The sequence below is a fragment of the Pyrus communis genome, chromosome 13 (assembly GCF_041283825.1).
Source record: "Pyrus communis isolate YQ-2024b chromosome 13, ASM4128382v1, whole genome shotgun sequence".
In the NCBI taxonomy this organism is placed as follows: Eukaryota; Viridiplantae; Streptophyta; class Magnoliopsida; order Rosales; family Rosaceae; genus Pyrus; species Pyrus communis.
In genome coordinates, this window is record NC_142577.1 from 29876825 (window position 1) to 29894684 (window position 17860).

General features: G+C 36.1%; 3 protein-coding genes across 3 annotated transcripts; 2 read left to right on the plus strand and 1 right to left on the minus strand.

Annotated features, from left to right (window-relative positions):
- Positions 1-507: 507 nt before the first annotated feature.
- On the plus strand, positions 508-3591 carry LOC137737565 (uncharacterized). The gene is made up of 3 exons (XM_068477086.2): positions 508-1257; positions 2787-2905; positions 3011-3591. Exons 1-3 carry the CDS (start codon positions 912-914, stop codon positions 3443-3445), a joined length of 900 nt encoding a protein of 299 aa, XP_068333187.2. The 5' UTR covers positions 508-911; the 3' UTR covers positions 3446-3591.
- A 901-nt stretch (positions 3592-4492) lies between these two features.
- Positions 4493-5423, minus strand: LOC137737564 (protein C2-DOMAIN ABA-RELATED 7). Its single transcript, XM_068477084.2, has one exon. The coding sequence runs from the start codon at positions 5204-5206 to the stop codon at positions 4694-4696; it is 513 nt and encodes a 170-aa protein (XP_068333185.1). The 5' UTR covers positions 5207-5423; the 3' UTR covers positions 4493-4693.
- A 3221-nt stretch (positions 5424-8644) lies between these two features.
- Positions 8645-10369, plus strand: LOC137737566 (uncharacterized protein At4g22758). The gene is made up of 2 exons (XM_068477087.2): positions 8645-9625; positions 9908-10369. The coding sequence occupies exons 1-2, from the start codon at positions 9391-9393 to the stop codon at positions 10087-10089; spliced, it is 417 nt and encodes a 138-aa protein (XP_068333188.2). The 5' UTR covers positions 8645-9390; the 3' UTR covers positions 10090-10369.
- Positions 10370-17860: the final 7491 nt, after the last annotated feature.

The following is a 17860-nucleotide window of genomic DNA, read 5'->3' on the forward strand; positions in this document are numbered from 1 at the left end:
TATTCTTAGGTGCCAAATGGATCCGTTTTCTATACTGTTTCAGTCTCTTTCTTTGGTATATAATTATGAAAAATATACTTTCGAAACAAATAAAGAAGAGGAATGAAGTGAGAAACTTCACCGCTGACAAATTCCAACTAGCCGGCGTACCAGCAAAGACAAAAAGGCATGAAAACTACCTTTCCAAATACAACATAAAAATAATATTATTAATCTCTTAGAGCATGTTAATATTGAGATTGTACCAATTAGTCTTTGTGGCGAATATCTTGCAAACAGTAGTATGTATGTTTTATAATAGCTTATACATCGATGTACAAATAAAATATTGTTATTGATCTTTCCTTTCTTACTCTGTATTTTTTTATAACAGTCGAAGTGCTCTATTTATAAAGTAACTCTATACGAACATATTATTATATTTTGAAATTTACAGTACATAACTTTAAAAATACGATCACCTTTATTTCCAAAGTCTACATCCCTTTGTGTGGGTATTGAAAAAACTTATGTGGGCATTCATTAAACTGCCAACAGTTTCAACATTGCCAATGTTTTCAACTGCTGATGTTTTCAACAAACATGACTCCTAGAGATGAATAGAGGAGAGAATAGTGACGACGACGTTGATGATCTTGCTTGCGGTGCGGGCAAGTTGACAAGAACGTGTAATTTAGCAGCTTCCTTTAAGTGCCAACCTTGCTAGCTAGCTAGGCTGCTTCACTTCCCAGTTTTTTCTTCTGTCTCTTTCAAAATCTCCAGACACTCGAAGCATAGCGCAGAGAATAGTCAAACTATTTGCTGCGTTCTGTCGTTATTGGCATCGGAGATTGGAACCATTGGGCTTGGTTGCTGGTGGATACGACGACGCCTGCCAGCAGTTTAACAAGGCTTTTATTGTAAGCACGACGATGACAAAGGAAGAGACGAGGATGCCCTCGCCCTTGCTCTTGCCCTTGACATCAATTGAAGAAGAATTAGAACCTGCTTTTGATGCTGATGATGATGATGATGATGATGATGAAAGTCTGTTTTCCATTGATTTTAATTTTAACTTCAAGGATAGTTTTAAGGAAAAGGAAGAGGCCGTTCCTTGTTATTATCACGTAGCTGTTGGGGGGCAGAAGAGCGAGTCTAGCATGGATGCGCTTCTCTGGACACTGAGTCACACGGCGGTGACTCATGATCGTGATCAATCTTCAGTAATACTAGTCCTCGTCCATGTCTTTGCACCGATCCGATACGTTCCTTCTCCTTGTAAGTTCAGCTAATCTAATTCAAATTCTCATCATTATTTGTGTTTGTGTTTGCGTGTCTTCGTAAACGCGCCCGCCGGTGAGTTGGAACAAGGTCAAATTTGGAAGGCTTGTTTGTAAGCCGTTTTGTTCATTAACCCTTTTGGTTTTCTTTTATTAGAAACACGTCGAAATTGTTAGTAAATGTTTAATTGCTCAACTTTTAGAGATCTTGAAACAGTTAAAGGTTTTTTGTCAAACAAAATCAAAACTGTTTTTGGTTGTCAAAAAACGATTAGAACATTTCTTGAAGCAGTCCCAAATTGTACGAGTCTAATACATTGAACCTGGATGATGTATAGTCTATGTCATGACTCATACTTTTCATCTATATTATCGAATACGCATAATATATATCTTTTTTCTTTTTATAATTTAGTACAATATAATTTTTATAATTTTCAAAGTGGAAGGTACAGGGTTGACATACCTTATAAAGCATACATATAAATTGTATGAGTTGTTGATTTGAGTTGAATCCATCAAAGCCTTACACTAACCACAGGAGTTCAACACAAATTTCAGATTAACCTGATTTTCTAGCTGTAAAGATGATTTGGGATTTTTGAACTTTAATCCTTGAAGAAGATTAAAATTTAATAAAATCTTGTGTTAGATTGAATATTGATTTTAGTCATCTAATATGTACTTAATTCAAATTCAAATTCATATTATATTTTTAATAGATATTACATTAAAATTAAAATTTATTATTATACACATTTTAATTTTTTTATTTTATTTTATTTCATCTAATTAGTGTACCTAAACGTCCGTATCATAATATATTTTACTAAATTAGTATACCAAAATATCCGTACCTAGATATATTGTAGTAAATTAGTGGCACATAAGAAAATATGCAAAAATATAAGTGTACTGAAAAATTTTGTACCTAAATATATGATACTAAACTAGTGTACCAAAATGTTGGTACCAAAATATATTATAATAAACTAGTATACCGAAATATCCGCACCTAAACATATTATACTAACCTAGTGTACCAAAATGTTCGTACCTAAATATATTATAATGAATTAGTGGCACATAAGAAAATATGCCAAAACATAAGTGTACCAAAAAATCTCTACGAAAATATTTTCTTACAAAAGATACTTACCATAATGAGAATTAAAATTTATAATATTTTCATATAATTTAATTTATGAACACCATAAAATTATAAAGAAAAAAGAGAGACATTTAATACATATGTTGAAATTAAATAGAATCTAGAGACTAAAATCAAATTTTAATCTTGTATAAGACATTTTTTTTTTTTTAAAACTTCAGCTTAATTAAGGATTAAAATCTAGTATTCTATTTTTTTTTTTTTTGCTTTTTTTGTTTGACAAAAGCTGTAAAGACGATTGACATTAGGGTTATGACTGCATTCAATCAACTAACTGATTTTTTTTAACGTATATATTAATTCATCATTAGTGAAAGATGTTTCTGTACGTTTGTCTTGGTTCTTCTGATATGCAGTAGGAATGCTTCCAAAAAATAGTGTGAATACAATTATGATGGAGAATTGGATGGCCCTAGAAAGAGACAGAAGGAGGAAACTCCTTCACAAATACGTTGATGCCTGCTCATCTGCCAAGGTATTACCAGATTCCGAAGTACAGACACTCTATGGCTATTTAATTACAAGTCTATTAGTACTAATTAACCTCTGTATGACGATTAATATGATGTTAACGGAACAGGTTAAGACGGAGATTATGCTTATTGAGAGTGATACAGTTGCCAAGGCAATCCTAGAACTTATTCCTACTCAAAACATAAGAAACCTAGTAGTTGGAACCACCAAATCAAGTCTGAGGAAACTGAGGTTCAAGAAAGGGAGTGGAATAGCAAGTCAGATCCTACAAAATGCGCCTGAAACAAGCTGCAATATTAAGATCATATGCAAGGGAAAGGAAGTGATTGATGACACTATGTTTACTGGCTCGACTTCCTCGCGTAGTAGTAACGCGAACTCCTTGTCCACGCAAGATGAAGACGATCATCAAGAACAACGAATCTCAACAGATTATAATAAACATGAGTACTCGCGTCCTGAAGCGAAATCTCCATCATCTTTAAATGGATACAAGCAAATGTGGTGGGGGAAACCAAAATCTTCACAAATAACAGCTTGATTTTGTTGTGTGATGATTTTGACATGATGAGATTGGCATGTATATTGTCTGTGAATGGCAGGCAATGTAAGTTGCACATTTATACATTACACATAAGTTTTGTAACCTAATTCATCTACTTTTACACCTAGCTAGCTACTTCATCATAGATTATAGCAGCTCAGCCTACAATTCCACTCGTAGCGTACTTCACAATTACAAATTTAGTAGCGAACCGCAACGAGTATAGAAAGCTAAGGTTTGTGTGGGATGTTTTGGTTTCTGGGTTTGAGGAGAAGGATGTTTTTTGAGCAATGGTTTGCAAAGAAATTGTTGAAGAAGTTGAAGTGGAAGCCATATTAGTTCAATTAAAGAAATTTCAGATTAGTGTTCAATTTGGCGACCTTGGTTCTTTTGTTCAAATGCTTGTTTTGAAGAGGGGGATTTTTGGACCAAACAAACACGTTTGGAAGATAAGGTATCTCAATAATCTATTACCCTAAATTTCGATATCTATGCATAACTTGGAAGAAAAAATCATATCTTTGACCAAAATTCCAAATGCCCAGATTTTTTATTTTTTATTTTTTTTATTTAAGGCAATGCCCCTTCTTACAAGATGTGCTATTGATGATTCTCTCCAAGTCCATAAGAAGCAAAGGTATAAACGTAGGGTTTGGGGGAAAACTGGTGAACCGGAACAGACCGGTCTAAATCAATTGCTTGTTGACCAAAAATAATAGTTAAAACATCCAAAAGCAGAACCAGCCTAGCTATACATGGCTCAATTCACAATTCTTAACTAGTTAAATGTGAACCACACCGAATTAAAACAAATTGAACCAAACAAACCGTTGAATCCTCATCATAAAACTTTTCATGTTGTAGCAGTTTGGCCTCATCATAAGCTTCTTAAAATTCATGCTAGACGTTTCAGAAACGTTTGAGCCATTGGAAAATTGTGATAATTGAGGCTAGAATTTGGTCCCTGCCAATAATTTTTCTTTGGTTTTTTTAGTTTACAGCTTAAAAATTCAATGGAAAGTGCTCATATGGCTTAATAAAAGATTTGACCAGTTCCAAAATCCTTGTAACATTTTCCTTATTTGTCCACACAAAAAGATCTTGCAGAAACTCCAAAAGCGAACATTTCAAACAAACAAAAAAATTATTTTAGTTACATGATTCATATAATTTCACATTGAAGAGAATACATTAAACAAAGGGAAAACACAAGTTACACTAGAGAGCAAATAGATTATGTTGTACCTAGACTCCTGCTAAACCTTTAGAACCAGGAAGGTTGATCCACTCAATCTGCAGCACGATTTCGCCACACTCGACGTTTCGCAGTTTGAGAATCATGTCCTGAACAATCTTGCCATTTTCCCAAACGCAACAGCTCTCGGTGGAGAGGCAATTGGTCCTGTTGGGCTGAACTTTCTTGAGGGCGCAGCCCTTCGGGAGGGCGTCCGCGTCTAACCCCATCTTCAGACACTCGACGTAGGGTTTGATGTCTATGTCTGCATCCCCCATCTTGTCGTCCACGGTTAACGTGTCTTTGTCGTACACTTGTAGATGGATGGGTTCTTCCAAGTTGGTGATCGAAAGCGTCAGCTCCTCGTTCCACTCAGGGTTGCAGTTCCTTTTTATCACTTTTGTCTTCAGTTTCTGCGATCCCATGGTGACCGTCAGGTACGGATCACTCGTCTTGACGTCGCGGATGGCGAGGTTGACTCCTCGCTTGATCCGAAGCCTGAGAAGTCCGAAGATGTTGTTCATCGTAATTTATCGAAACAATAACGATAATAAATTTCTGGTTTTTCTAGTTCTGGATTAGAAGATATGTAGGAGGATGCATGGAATGGAAAAAATGTGGGCTGAGGAACTCAGGTATATAAAATGATAAGACAGTCACTTTTTGAAGGGCAAGGAAGTGGTGCAAATGTCAATAAGGCAACCATTCACAGAGAGACCACACAACAACCGATCGCCACTCAATAGACTTTAAGGATGGAAGTGGTCCGCCGCCCTTGTCGCTTTGCCACCCCTAATTTATGTAAGGCACTATTGGGTTTTGGATAGTACCGTGCTATGGTTTTGTGTACATTTGGGTTTGGATTGGCCCATCCACCTTTTCAATTGGATCACGGGCCTGGGTCGGCTCGGTTGGCGGGAAACAATGTAAGCTGAAAGGGATCACACCACCCTTCTCTAAGTTGCAGCTTTTTTATTAAGCAATAGAGTGGTTCGTTGTACACTCAAGTTTTGTTACAGTCACATATAAAATAAAGAAATATGTCATCAACAGAAAATTTTAAACTAAAAAGAAAGCCTTCATAATTACTACAAGGAGAATGGGTAATCGAAGAAAGTTGGGGTTTAGCCTGAAGAAAAAAACCTTCATAATTATTATGAGTAGCTCATTATGGGGTTTAGCTTGAAGAAAGTAGGGGTTCCATAATAAAACTAATTGACAATATAGGGAGTATTCAATTATTTATAAACACGTGCAATATCTCTCATTTCCCCATGTGAGATTCGTACTTGCCACACATCTCACCCCTCCTTTAATGTAGATATGTCTTTTAGAAAGCACTTCAAATGTCTATAAATATTTTTGTTAAAACTTTCGACATGCTTCCAAACGAAGAAACACTTAAAGAAAAAGCTTTAATAAGCAAAAAGTGCTATCTAAAAAAAGCATTTCTAATTGAGACTCTAATTTGCATGAAGAGGGTCCAAACTAGATTTCAAATGAATATATCCTTACTCTGATCAACTAACTTAATCTAGATAATGAAGATTCGAACTAGAGCGGAAAAAGGTTGGCTTCATTATACTCCGAAGTCTTACGAGAGTCACGTGGAAATTGTTCAAGACGTGTGGAAAAAGTCGAGATGTTAATCCATGCATGCATTCTCTTCCTCAGAGGGAACACGTATACGGTATACTATTTACTAATTTACTATGTTGTATGCACATCTACGGTGCCTTCAAATTATCTTGTGTTGTGATGTCATTGTTTTAGCATCGTTGAGGAACATCTGATCAAATCCTTCATACCTCGTATCTATCCTACCTCAGTTATGTTTCAGATACGCATATATATATATATATATATATATATATATATATATATATATATATATATATTCTCAACTCAATGCAATTTTGTGGCATGCTCAATGCTTCCTTAATCCATGCATTCAAATGCACGCACTACCAATATGCATGGAATATGCTTTACTTGCTTTTGTGCTTACTCTACTTCAAAGGAATTCAAATCCTTTCTGGATCTCGTCGTCTAGGTTGAGAAATTTGAACCGTTGAAGAGAAAGAGATTCAAATTCTTAATTTGTATGAGGTGGGCTAATAAGATAAGACTAATGAGGGCCTTATAATTTACAATGAATGGTCCAAATCTTCGAATCGATCAAACATCAATCGGGAGAAAGATCTCGATTCTTTCAAAAGGGACCCAAAAACACTGAATTTTCATGGATCCTTTTTAGCTTTATGTCCTTTGGTCTGCCATGCACCATAGATCCCATATGCTATTAGTTGGAAAAAAGTGTGAGAAGAAAATTTTAAGCATCTACTTTTTGGCTGAGATGACTGGATTATGCTCTTGAAGTTTATATAATCCGAGTCCAATCTTATATTTATTTATTTTGTTTATTGTCACGAGAGGAACATTAAAAAAAAAAAAATACACCATTTACCAAAACATAGACACTGATAAAAAAGTTTATATAGTCATCAGACAATTATAAAGTACATAATCTCTCATCTCGGGTAATTGAATGTGTTTTTAATTTTTCGATCTCTACCTTTAATATTAGACTCAAGAGTGGATTACTCTAAATTATTGATCACCAAGTGACCAGAAACGAAGATTTTGTACACCTAAATTTCACTCTAAAACAAATGCCACTTGATGATGTTAAGTTTTATTTAGTTGGGGTCAAAACAGATTATGCATTTTTTTTATTAACAATGTGGCGTAAGCCCGAAAGAAGAGAAAATATTACACAAAAATATCATCAGGCCACAAAACTCAACTATATTTACAACTAGCAATCGACGACTAGAAAGAACTTCTGAAAAAATACTGAACTCAAATTGCATAACAAACCAAAACAAGTTAAATCATCAACAACAATAAATAAAAAAAATATCCCAAGAACAACTTTAATGTATAAGAGCAGTGACAGAATCCGATTCACAATAACTCAGTTTACTGTATAGAATCTTACCTCGACCAATATTAGCACAAAAGCGAGAGACCCATGGCCCGACAAGATTATGCTTTTTATGTCAGAGGTTACAGCCCGTCCCACCAAATGTCCCAAACAAATTAGTATTAAACACAACAAATCAGCATCCCTCTTTCTCGCTTACCAATCAAGGCACGCTTGGCGGGTTTCCCGTATATTGAATAAGAAAATATCCTTTTTATACCAGAAGACGGGAAAGCGGCAAGAAAGCATGCAATTTTCTATAGGAATAGGAATATAATAATGTCATTTTCCTATACAAATACCAGATCCAAGAATTTCACTCTAATTACAACACCCAAACGCAATTTTTATTTTAAGGGATTAAACTGATTCTCCTAACCAAGTGGAGTGAAAAGCAGTGTTGGTTCAACGTAGTATAAATATCGCCATATGAATTTATGAAAATATCCTGATATATCAATATCAATTCGTCGTAAAGTGGATTATCGATTCCTCAATTTTAGTCAAAATTAAAGAAACGTTATTCAAAAAAATTCAAAATTTAAAATGGGTTGTGACCAATTTTTTTAAAATGAATTGATAAATGTTGTTGATATTTAATAATATTTTTATATCTCACCCATATGATATAACATTTAGGGTAAATATCAGTTTACTATTCTCAAGTTTCGTGGTTTTCAACATTTGGTACATGAAATTTTTTTCATCTCAGAGTCGTACCTAACGTGTTAATTTTGGGACAATCTCATACATCCGTTAGTTTTGGACCCCTTAACAGCTAGACTAGCGGATGTATGAGATTGTTCCAAAATTAACACTTTAGGTATGAATTTGGAACGAAAAAAACTTTATGTACCAAATGTTGAAAATCATGAAACTTGAAGGTAATAAACTAATATTTACCCTAAAATTTATATTTCACCTCCTTTTACTATCGATCTCGAAGGGAATATACTTTTACTAATTAACAGCAGGGAAAAACTGACAGGTACGAAGACGAGCCAATCAGAAGTGAAGGAGGAAGCGGTAAATCAGGGGAAGTCGGTGGCAGTGAAATTTACCCCAACCGGCCCAAACATTTCCAGAACGAAATAACCAATATAAAAGCAGGGGCTCCTATCCCTATAATTTCATCGCAAAAATCTCGAAAGAGAGGATTTGATTCGAGAGAGAGAGCCGCCTCCGTTCCCAACGAAACCCTAACCCTAAATACCCAATTTTCTTCCCCTTTCGATCGGATTTCCTGTTTCCGTTCCGATTGATCCTCTCCAGAAACTCACGGTATTCCTCCCTTTCACAAAATTTCATCACGATTCGAAGCAAGCAAGTTGTTGATGGTGGAAATCTCAAGCGGCAGTAATTTCATGCGCTCCCTGAAACAATCAAGGGCGAGCGCTATCCTCCCGATCTCCTCCGCGTCCGCATTCGCTTTCGGCTCCTGCAAGGAAGGCTGGTACTACCGCTGCCTCGGCGTCGACCCGTAAATCTACGTCAGAGCTCTCTCTCCCCCTCTTTCTCATAGTCCGTTTTTTATCATCGCACCCGGATTTTCACTAATCGTCGCCGCCGTCCGTCGATTTTTTGATTATTTTGTTGAATTGAATCAGTAACTGGTTGGGAAAGAGGGAACTCTGAAAAGAAAAAAAAACAAATTTAGATTTTCTGTTGGCTGGCTTTTTGCTGTTCGATTGATTGATTGATTTTGATTACGAAACGACGAAGATGTTGCTGTACAAGCAGAAGAAGAACCAGAGCACCGCCAAGGGCAACAGGCTCTTGATCAGCATCACTGTGCTCGGCAGTGCCGGCCCGATCCGCTTTGTTGTCAACGAGCAGGAGCTCATCGCCGCCGTCATGGACACCGCATTAAAATCCTATGCGCGTGAGGGCCGCTTCCCGGTTCTTGGCTCCGATCTCAATGACTTCCTGCTCTACTGCCCCGCCGTAGGACCTGAAGGTAATTAACCCTAACCAATCCTTAATCACTTTTGAATTCATCAATCTAATCACTTAAAAATCCGTGTTCTTGATTCATGTCAACCGAATTTTAAGAATCGAATCTTACCCTTTATTTCTTACCAATCCAATTTCAAAACCCATATCTCAGTATTGACATAAATTTATGAAATTGAAGAGTATCAGGGTGTTCTTAGTTGAAATTGGTTCTGTTTTTATGCATTCTTTTTCAATGCGATTCTCTGAGATTGAATTCTGGTCGCGTTTGTAAATTTGATTGCAGCTCTGAGCCCGTGGGACACAATCGGAGCGCAAGGAGCTCGTAACTTTATGCTGTGCAAGAAGCCTCAGCCAGTGAAGATGGAGAAGGATGAGATACCAGCAGCTGCAATTACTCGCAAGGGTAGTGGGAGCTGGAAGGCATGGATCAATAAGTCCCTCAATCTCAAGGTCTCTTCCCATTAAATTAATTTCTCAGTTAACGGGGAAAAAAGGAGAGCAATTTGTGGTTTGTCTAGCTTTTGTTTGAGTTATTTGGTGTCCTTGTTCATTAGTTGCAGAGTCATCGTTTCGGGCTGAACCCTGTTTTTTTCCCATCAAGTTTTTGTTTTTGGAATAAATTACAGATTGGTTGTAATGCTTTGTTTCTTTCAATTCCTTCAGTGTGCATTAGAGGAACTTGCACAGTAACTTTGACTCGGTTCGGTTGCATTAATCAATGGTAGTTCTTTTTTTCGTGACATAATGCGTTCAAGGTGGCAATTAAGTAGGTAGGCTTGATGTTGCTGTTAAGCTGTCATTTCTTTGTTCTTCTTGCAAGTTCACAAACCTATCACCTTCATGTGATGATATTCGGTACGACTGGCTGACTAGAACGGCTCTGACACCTAGGAGAGATTTTTCAGTGTCATCGTCACACAAGATTGTATATCACATTACGTTATATAAATGGTGGGATATGTGTGTTAAATATGTGTGTTAAAAAATTAATAATTTAAAAAATAAAATTTTCCACCACTTACATAAAAACACGTGGTGTACTATCTGTGTTCTCGTCACAACTAAAATTTTCCCTGACACCTACTGTGTGGATGGGGTTTGCCTGATTAGGTGGCACTCACCCATTGACTGGGAGGGTGTGTGGGGCCGGTTAAGATTAAAATGCAAAGGTGTAGAGAGCATATTTTTTTAAGCATTTCAAAACAATTTTGGGGGAATAAAGTGTTAAGGTTATGCTACCACAGCCATCATACGATAATTGATGCATGTGAAAGCTGCTGAATTATGGGCATATGGGGAGGATTTAGTGACTGCGGAGTATCAACTCGATTGAAAGTTGAAACAGCTTTACCGCCGAGTTTGAAGTTAAGCCGGTTTCTCATTCTCCACTCCAGGCATATGCGAATTATGCTATTTCTCATTCTTTTTCTTGAAAACTATATTATTATTCAGTATACGGCATATATCGGATCAATGAATGAAAAATCTGTTTTATTTTCTAAGAATAGAAACAATGAATGAAAAGTTAAACGTAGGGCAAAAAATTCAACAGGTTAGGCCCAAAGAGGTGTATAGCAGACGATAGACTACATAACAGTGTGATAAGAATAGAAGCAATGAACGAAAAGTTAAATGTATGGCAAAAGTTGAACGTAGGGCAAAAGATTCAACGGGTCAAGCCCAAGGAGGTGTATAGCAAACAACAGACTACACAACAGTGTGACAAGAATATAAACAATGAATGAAAAGTTAAATGTACGACAGAAGTTGAATGTAGGACAAAAAAATCAACGGGTCAGGCCCAAGGAGGTGTGTAGCAGACAATAGACTACACAACAGTGTGGCAAGAATATAAACAATGCATGAAAAGTTAAATGTACGATAGAAGTTGAATGTAGGACAACAAAATCAACGGGTCAGGGCCAAGGAGGTGTATAGCAAACAACAAATTACACAATAGTGTGACAAGAAAAGAAACAATGAATGAAAAGTTAAATGTATAACATAAGTTGAATGTAGGACAAAAAAATCAACGGATTAGGCCCAAGGAGGTGTATAGCAAACAACAAACTACACAGCAGTGTGACACTTCTTACCAACCAAACATTGCCGTTAAACTCTCAGCGAAGGTAAAAAGGCCTCGTACTTTTTTGTTGAAGGCGACTACGGCTCCCGCCCAATTCTCTAAACAGTTGAAGAAAACAAACGAAAAAGGGCGGCGCGAATCTTCCACTGAATTCGATACAGAGCTAGGACAAATTGGTTGGGAAGTTCCATGAGCAATTTTACTCATCTTGATCAGGTTGATCATTCGAACCTGATCGAACAACTTTCCAGTGGGACTTTTACATGTTTACATAGAGATGTACCCGACTAAACTAAAACGTTAATAAACACATTCCACCAAGTACCTTCTCAATTTTTTGTTCTCACACCACGTAATCAGTTACAACAAGAACCAAGTTTTATCTCAGTAAGTAAGGTCGTCGGTTTGAATCCTAAAATGTCATTGTTCTCGTTTTTGCGCCAAATCTTCTGTTAGTTTCAAGTATTCTATATTTTCTTATAATCTCTTATAAAATCTTCCTAAGCCTTCTTTTACACCACGTGATCAATTACATAATATAATTTCCCCACCATACCATTGATACTAGAAGCATCATTTATATTTGTCATGATGTATTTCAATAGAGTATGATTTTCTCCCTTTCTATTCCCTTCCTCTTCCCTCTTCTTCTCTAACATTTTACTTTTTGTTTTTGTCTCTATATCAATATAAGATGCTGATGAATGATTTAATCGTAATTATTCAAATAACAGGAACCGAAGAAATGAGAAAGAAATTAAGAGAAAAGAGAATCATTGACAATTTATATGACCACAAAATAAAGGAGCTCTCACATTTTTCCGATCTGACAGCAACAATCATCTCTCATAGTCCCTATCCTAAATTTGTGGAACAGTTGTCAAACTGAGCACCACTGGCAGGCACATGTGCGTGTTGTGTCCATGACGGTACATGTTTATCGTACAATTTCCTTATCCCATCAATTTTAAAAGCCACGAACCTCTGTTCCTTTATCGGGCATCTGGGTCCAGAATTTTCTGTCTCCTTTCACTCTTCCAGACTCAGATGATTTGCAATTTATGGTTATGGTGTCTCTCTTTGATCATCAAATCTTAATCAACAAGAAAGTGGACGAATCTTGTCCTGTTGAAGAATGATTTACATGTAACGAGTTCATTATTTTTTTAACATTTTGGTTTAATAATATATGACGGTGAATCTGTTCAATGTAAGTGTTTTTAAAATCGCAGTTTTGGCTGTGCTCCTTTCTCTGCATCAACTTTCAACACGCGGTGCAATCAAGCCCACCAATTTCTTTGATCATTACTACTGTACATTTAAGTATTATGAGCTCAAATTTGAATTTGGGCCACAGCTTACAACTATGTAAAATTGGGCTCACAAGGTAGGTAATGACCTAGAAATAGTACACATCAACCGAAGCCCAAACTACTTGTGGTTGTAGCCTAAAGTTTATCTTTGGGAAAATTTTGCGTAGGATTGTCCGACCATGTTAAATTGGAAGTTTTTTTTAACACAAGTATGGAACTCTTGACCCCATATAATCTTACTAAATGTGAGAGGTGTTCTAATAGGACTGCCTTACAGAAGATTGAAGGTAAAGTCTCCAAATGATGGCTTCTTTTGAAATGCAATCATCTATATAGTGCGATATAAGGACAACTTATTTTGCATAAAGTTTCATAAATCACACTCCTCTATGTTTTTTGAAAGGGTGGTGCTATCCACACTCCCTTCTCAATTTTCAACCATCGGATCAAATGAATTGAAGAATATAATTGAACAAAATTAACAAAGGTGTGTGTGAATAGAACTACCCTTTTTGAAAGCTTGAAAGTGGATAAAACAAACCTGAGTTTAGTCAAATTGACTAGAGCCCAATCAACTTTGAACATCCTCTTTACAGTTAAGTTTAATGTAACATAAGATATCGCTTGAATAAAAAAATCTCAAACGTGAATAAAAGTTCAAGTAGTCCCCTTGTTTTCAAACTTTAGTCACTTCAATTTCCATTATGGTTTAGTCTTTAGGCCAAAGCCACTTCCTTTTTAGAAAGTTTCTTCTTCTTTAATCTTTGGGTCAATTTTTAAGTAAGACTACGGAGTTGAAATTACTCTTAGATTAGTAATTTTACTTGGTCTCAATCAATTCACAACATCCAAACAAGAAGGAGATTGGAAGAAGGAAAAACGTGAAGAAATTGGCAAGTTGGAAAGGAGGGAAGGAGAGTAGAGCAAAATGGTCAAAGATCTCTCGAAACCATGCTTAAAGAGGCAGGAATTAAGGCATGCAGCACGTCGTATTCAGGATGTCCCGACATGCAAACAACTGTTCCCAAACGCACGAGTGATTCCGACTATTTAACAACGACACCATATTATTCATTACTTGCATTCCCACGTATAAAATCTCATCCATTAATTCATTATCCATGGAGTTTGATAGATGTTTGTGAAGCAAATTTGCTGGTGACTGTTGACAAATGCGGCTAACCCTGCAGAATTTGATGGCAACCAATCACTTCCTCCAAGCTTCCATCATTACTCTCACTTGGCTTCTTAACCCAAAGTTGCTAGCTATTTTAGTCTGATTTGGCTTCCTCGTAAAATAAATAACTGTTACTCATCAATATTTTAGGTGATTGGAACAATAGCTCACTAGCATCGATCTTGTCTTCAACTTGCGTATTATTATCTACCAAAACATTGAACATATACAACGCTCAATCTCAAAAAAAAGTAATTTCTACACGCTCTATTTTACCTTTTTCCCCGCTTCCCTTGATTTTAGCTGTTGATTCTCTTTTGATTTGTTCAATTGATTGATTAAGAAAAAAATAAAGGTAAGGAATGTGCAGGAGATCAATCAATTTTTATAAGTAATTTTTCTCTTAACAAAATATCTCGCTGCAATGTATGGTAGGACGAACAATTTATTATATATTGCATTCTATTTTATAAAACTTTCCAATATGAGAATTTCAAAATGATCGGCAATACCAACTTCCTGCACAAATACTTTTGTTTTAAGGAAAAAGGAAGAAGAAGAAGAAGCTAAAGTCTCACGTCAAAGAGCCGAAAGAACCCACTACACACCCCTCCTTCTCTCTGTGTGAGAGGTTTTCTCAACTTTGTTTGAGTGCTTCCATTTCCGATACCTCGTTTAGCCGCCAACCTTAGCTTTGGCCAAGGTTGGTGGCTGCCCCTTTCCCTTTACACCTGCTTTTCCCCCTGCAATTTCTCTGTTTCCCTTTCCGTGTGCCCCAATTTTAGCCGTGCTTTGCCCCAATTGGAAAACCCTTTTTTTATTTCCCTCTTATCCTTCCCTCCCCTGTCTTCCCCCCTCCCCCCATGCGTCCTCTTGCTTCCTCTTCTTCCCCTTCCACTTGGCGTTGCCCTCTCTCAATTCCACTTGTGATCCGATCTACCGCTACTTTGTTCAACCGTTGTTCACGGCTTTATCGGAAGGTGCGTAGAGCTCAGGCTCGGGTGTTCACACCACCACCTTCCACTTGTGTGTCAATCTCGACACTGTTGCCAGTGGTCTCACTGGTTTCCTTCCCAGGTTTATTCCATTGGTGGTGGCAGATTGGTTCCTTCTGGGGTTTGATTAAGGACAATGACAACTTCTCATTTTGTGTTTGGGGCTTGGTTTGGTTTCTTCTCTGGCGGTTGCAAGGAGGCCAGTTTGTGGTCGTCGGGAAGTGCTTCGGCAACGGCAAGAGATCTTGGCAACTAGGGTTTGTTCAGTGTTTTCTGTTGTCGGCTCAACCCACGGGCTGGGCTTTTGTGGTTGTTGTTTTGGAGGTCCAACTTTTGTATTGTGTTTTATGTATATTTGGGCCTGTGTTTATGTAAGCTTCTTGTTGGTAATGAAAAAGTCTGTTTTCCAAAAAAAAAAAAAAAAAAAAAAAAAAAAAAAGTCTCACGTCTGCATTTTGCTAGATTAATATTTTCGGCCCCCATAGTATTGAGACTTTTTAATTAAAATAGTCTTTGAGATTGACATTACTCCTTAGTGTGGTCCTTAACAATAAAATTGATAGAAATGGTCTCAGAGTTTGTCTACAGTAAATCATTTGGTCTTTCCGTAAATAATCTGTCAATATCCTTATTAAATTGTAATTGAGCGGCCATGTGACCATCTTTTTTAAGGTATTTTCGTTAAACCAACTCCTTCACTTTACAAGGATATTGACAAATTTTTCACAGAATGACGGACGGAATGACCAAAACAATTTACGATGGATAAACTCATGTATCATTCCTATCGATTTTCATTATCAGAGAGTAATATGAAGAGTTATGTCAATCTCACACAGCAATTTAACTAAAAAAACTGATATTAGTGATTCTTTGCGGAAGGGGACAAAGTAATGGGAGTATGGGATGGAGAAAAGAGCATGATGAAGGGTTTCGAATAAAAGTAAATCTCTAGTACAAGGGGTCAATAAAATTATAATTTAAGTTTTCCAAAAAAAATAAAAAATAAAATTATAATTAAGTCCTTAGTTAAATTCGAACAAGTTGATATTAAAAAAAAAATTATAAGCGCACCATTATATATTATTGCATGTAATTTAAACATCAAAGATTATTAAAAATGTACATGGGTTTGTCACATAATGTACGTAATTATCTGGTCCAATGCCCTACGACTAAGATGGCTTGGGCGGCCATCAGTGCTTCCCTCTCATTCTCTCACTAATCTCCTCCTTTTTACACCCAAAAACCAAAAGCTTTTGACCATTTCCTTTAATCAAATTATGATTTAAATGTTAATTAACAAATAACAAATACGCGGATCCGTGTCACTATTTTTTGTTTCCACAACCCTTGACATATTGTTTTGTGGACATTTTTTTATAATGTATTTTAATGATTTGAGTATTCTATCTTTTAAGTCTTCCTTTTAAAATCATGTTTATAAAAAATCACCCAAATTTGAAACCCTATGATATTTGGATTAAGAGTCTAGGGTTTCTTTATAAAACCATATTCGTTTATTTTCATCACTATAAATGAATGTCTTAACGATTTTAGATTTGTCAAATTTTTTACTAGGATGATCTATGAATGGTGTTTTAAAAAGTACGTGGTTTAGATCGTGAAAATACATTACAGAGTGAACCCTACAAAACTTATGTAAAAATTATGGAAAAAAAATAATATCGCGAATTTGCTCATTTTAAAATTATATTTTACTAAGAGATGGGGCAGGACCACACGGGAATCTGGATTTTTTTTATGTTCTGATTGTATCTAACATGGTATTGATAGGGCAGGGGATATTTTGTTTTATTTGTTTATTTATCATGCAGCATTAGTGACATGCATATAATTACAAAACTTTTTAAGTCCAATCTAGGTGGCTAAAATATAATACGATATAATGCACAAAATGAAAGGAAATTTAGGTGCTATACGAATTCCCCAGTCATAATTTATGATATGTTTCTTTTTAAATTTCAACGTGTGCAAGCTTAATCCAACTAACATTTTAAAGAGAAATTTTGGCATATAACATGATTAGAGCAACTTTCACATTGTATATGATCGGTATGAAGTGACCAAAACGCAAATAGTATTGTACTTATATAAGCGGTATCGTACATGTGACGCTATTGAAGTTTTTCAAATTAAAGAGAGCCCTAAAGTTGTATTCTATGAAATCACTAAGGGATGACTCAGTGGTTAGGGTAGAATTTCAGGCACGTATCCTATACTGCACGTATTGAGTTCGATTTTTGGCGTCGGTAAATCGCACGAGGTGGCAGGAAGAAGCTGAAATACCTCTTTGAGTCTTTCTAGTCTCCAAAATGATCGACTACCATGATGAAGTCACCAATTTATCATAGCTTTTTTTAAACAAAAGTTGTATTCTATGTAATTATTGGTGGGTTCCTTTTGGGACACAAAATATTAGTAATATACTACATGAAATATTGTATGTATTCTGTATAGCATACCATTTGAGAAAGAGATGCAAATTAAATTTGAATTATGTCATACCTCATCTGATATTCCCAGGCAATCGAGCTTACTCTTACTCAATGACTCATATACCATTAGCTGGCCCGGCCATTACAGACAACAATTAGACTACAGATACTATTATTTTAACTGTACCTTTACAAAATTTAGAATC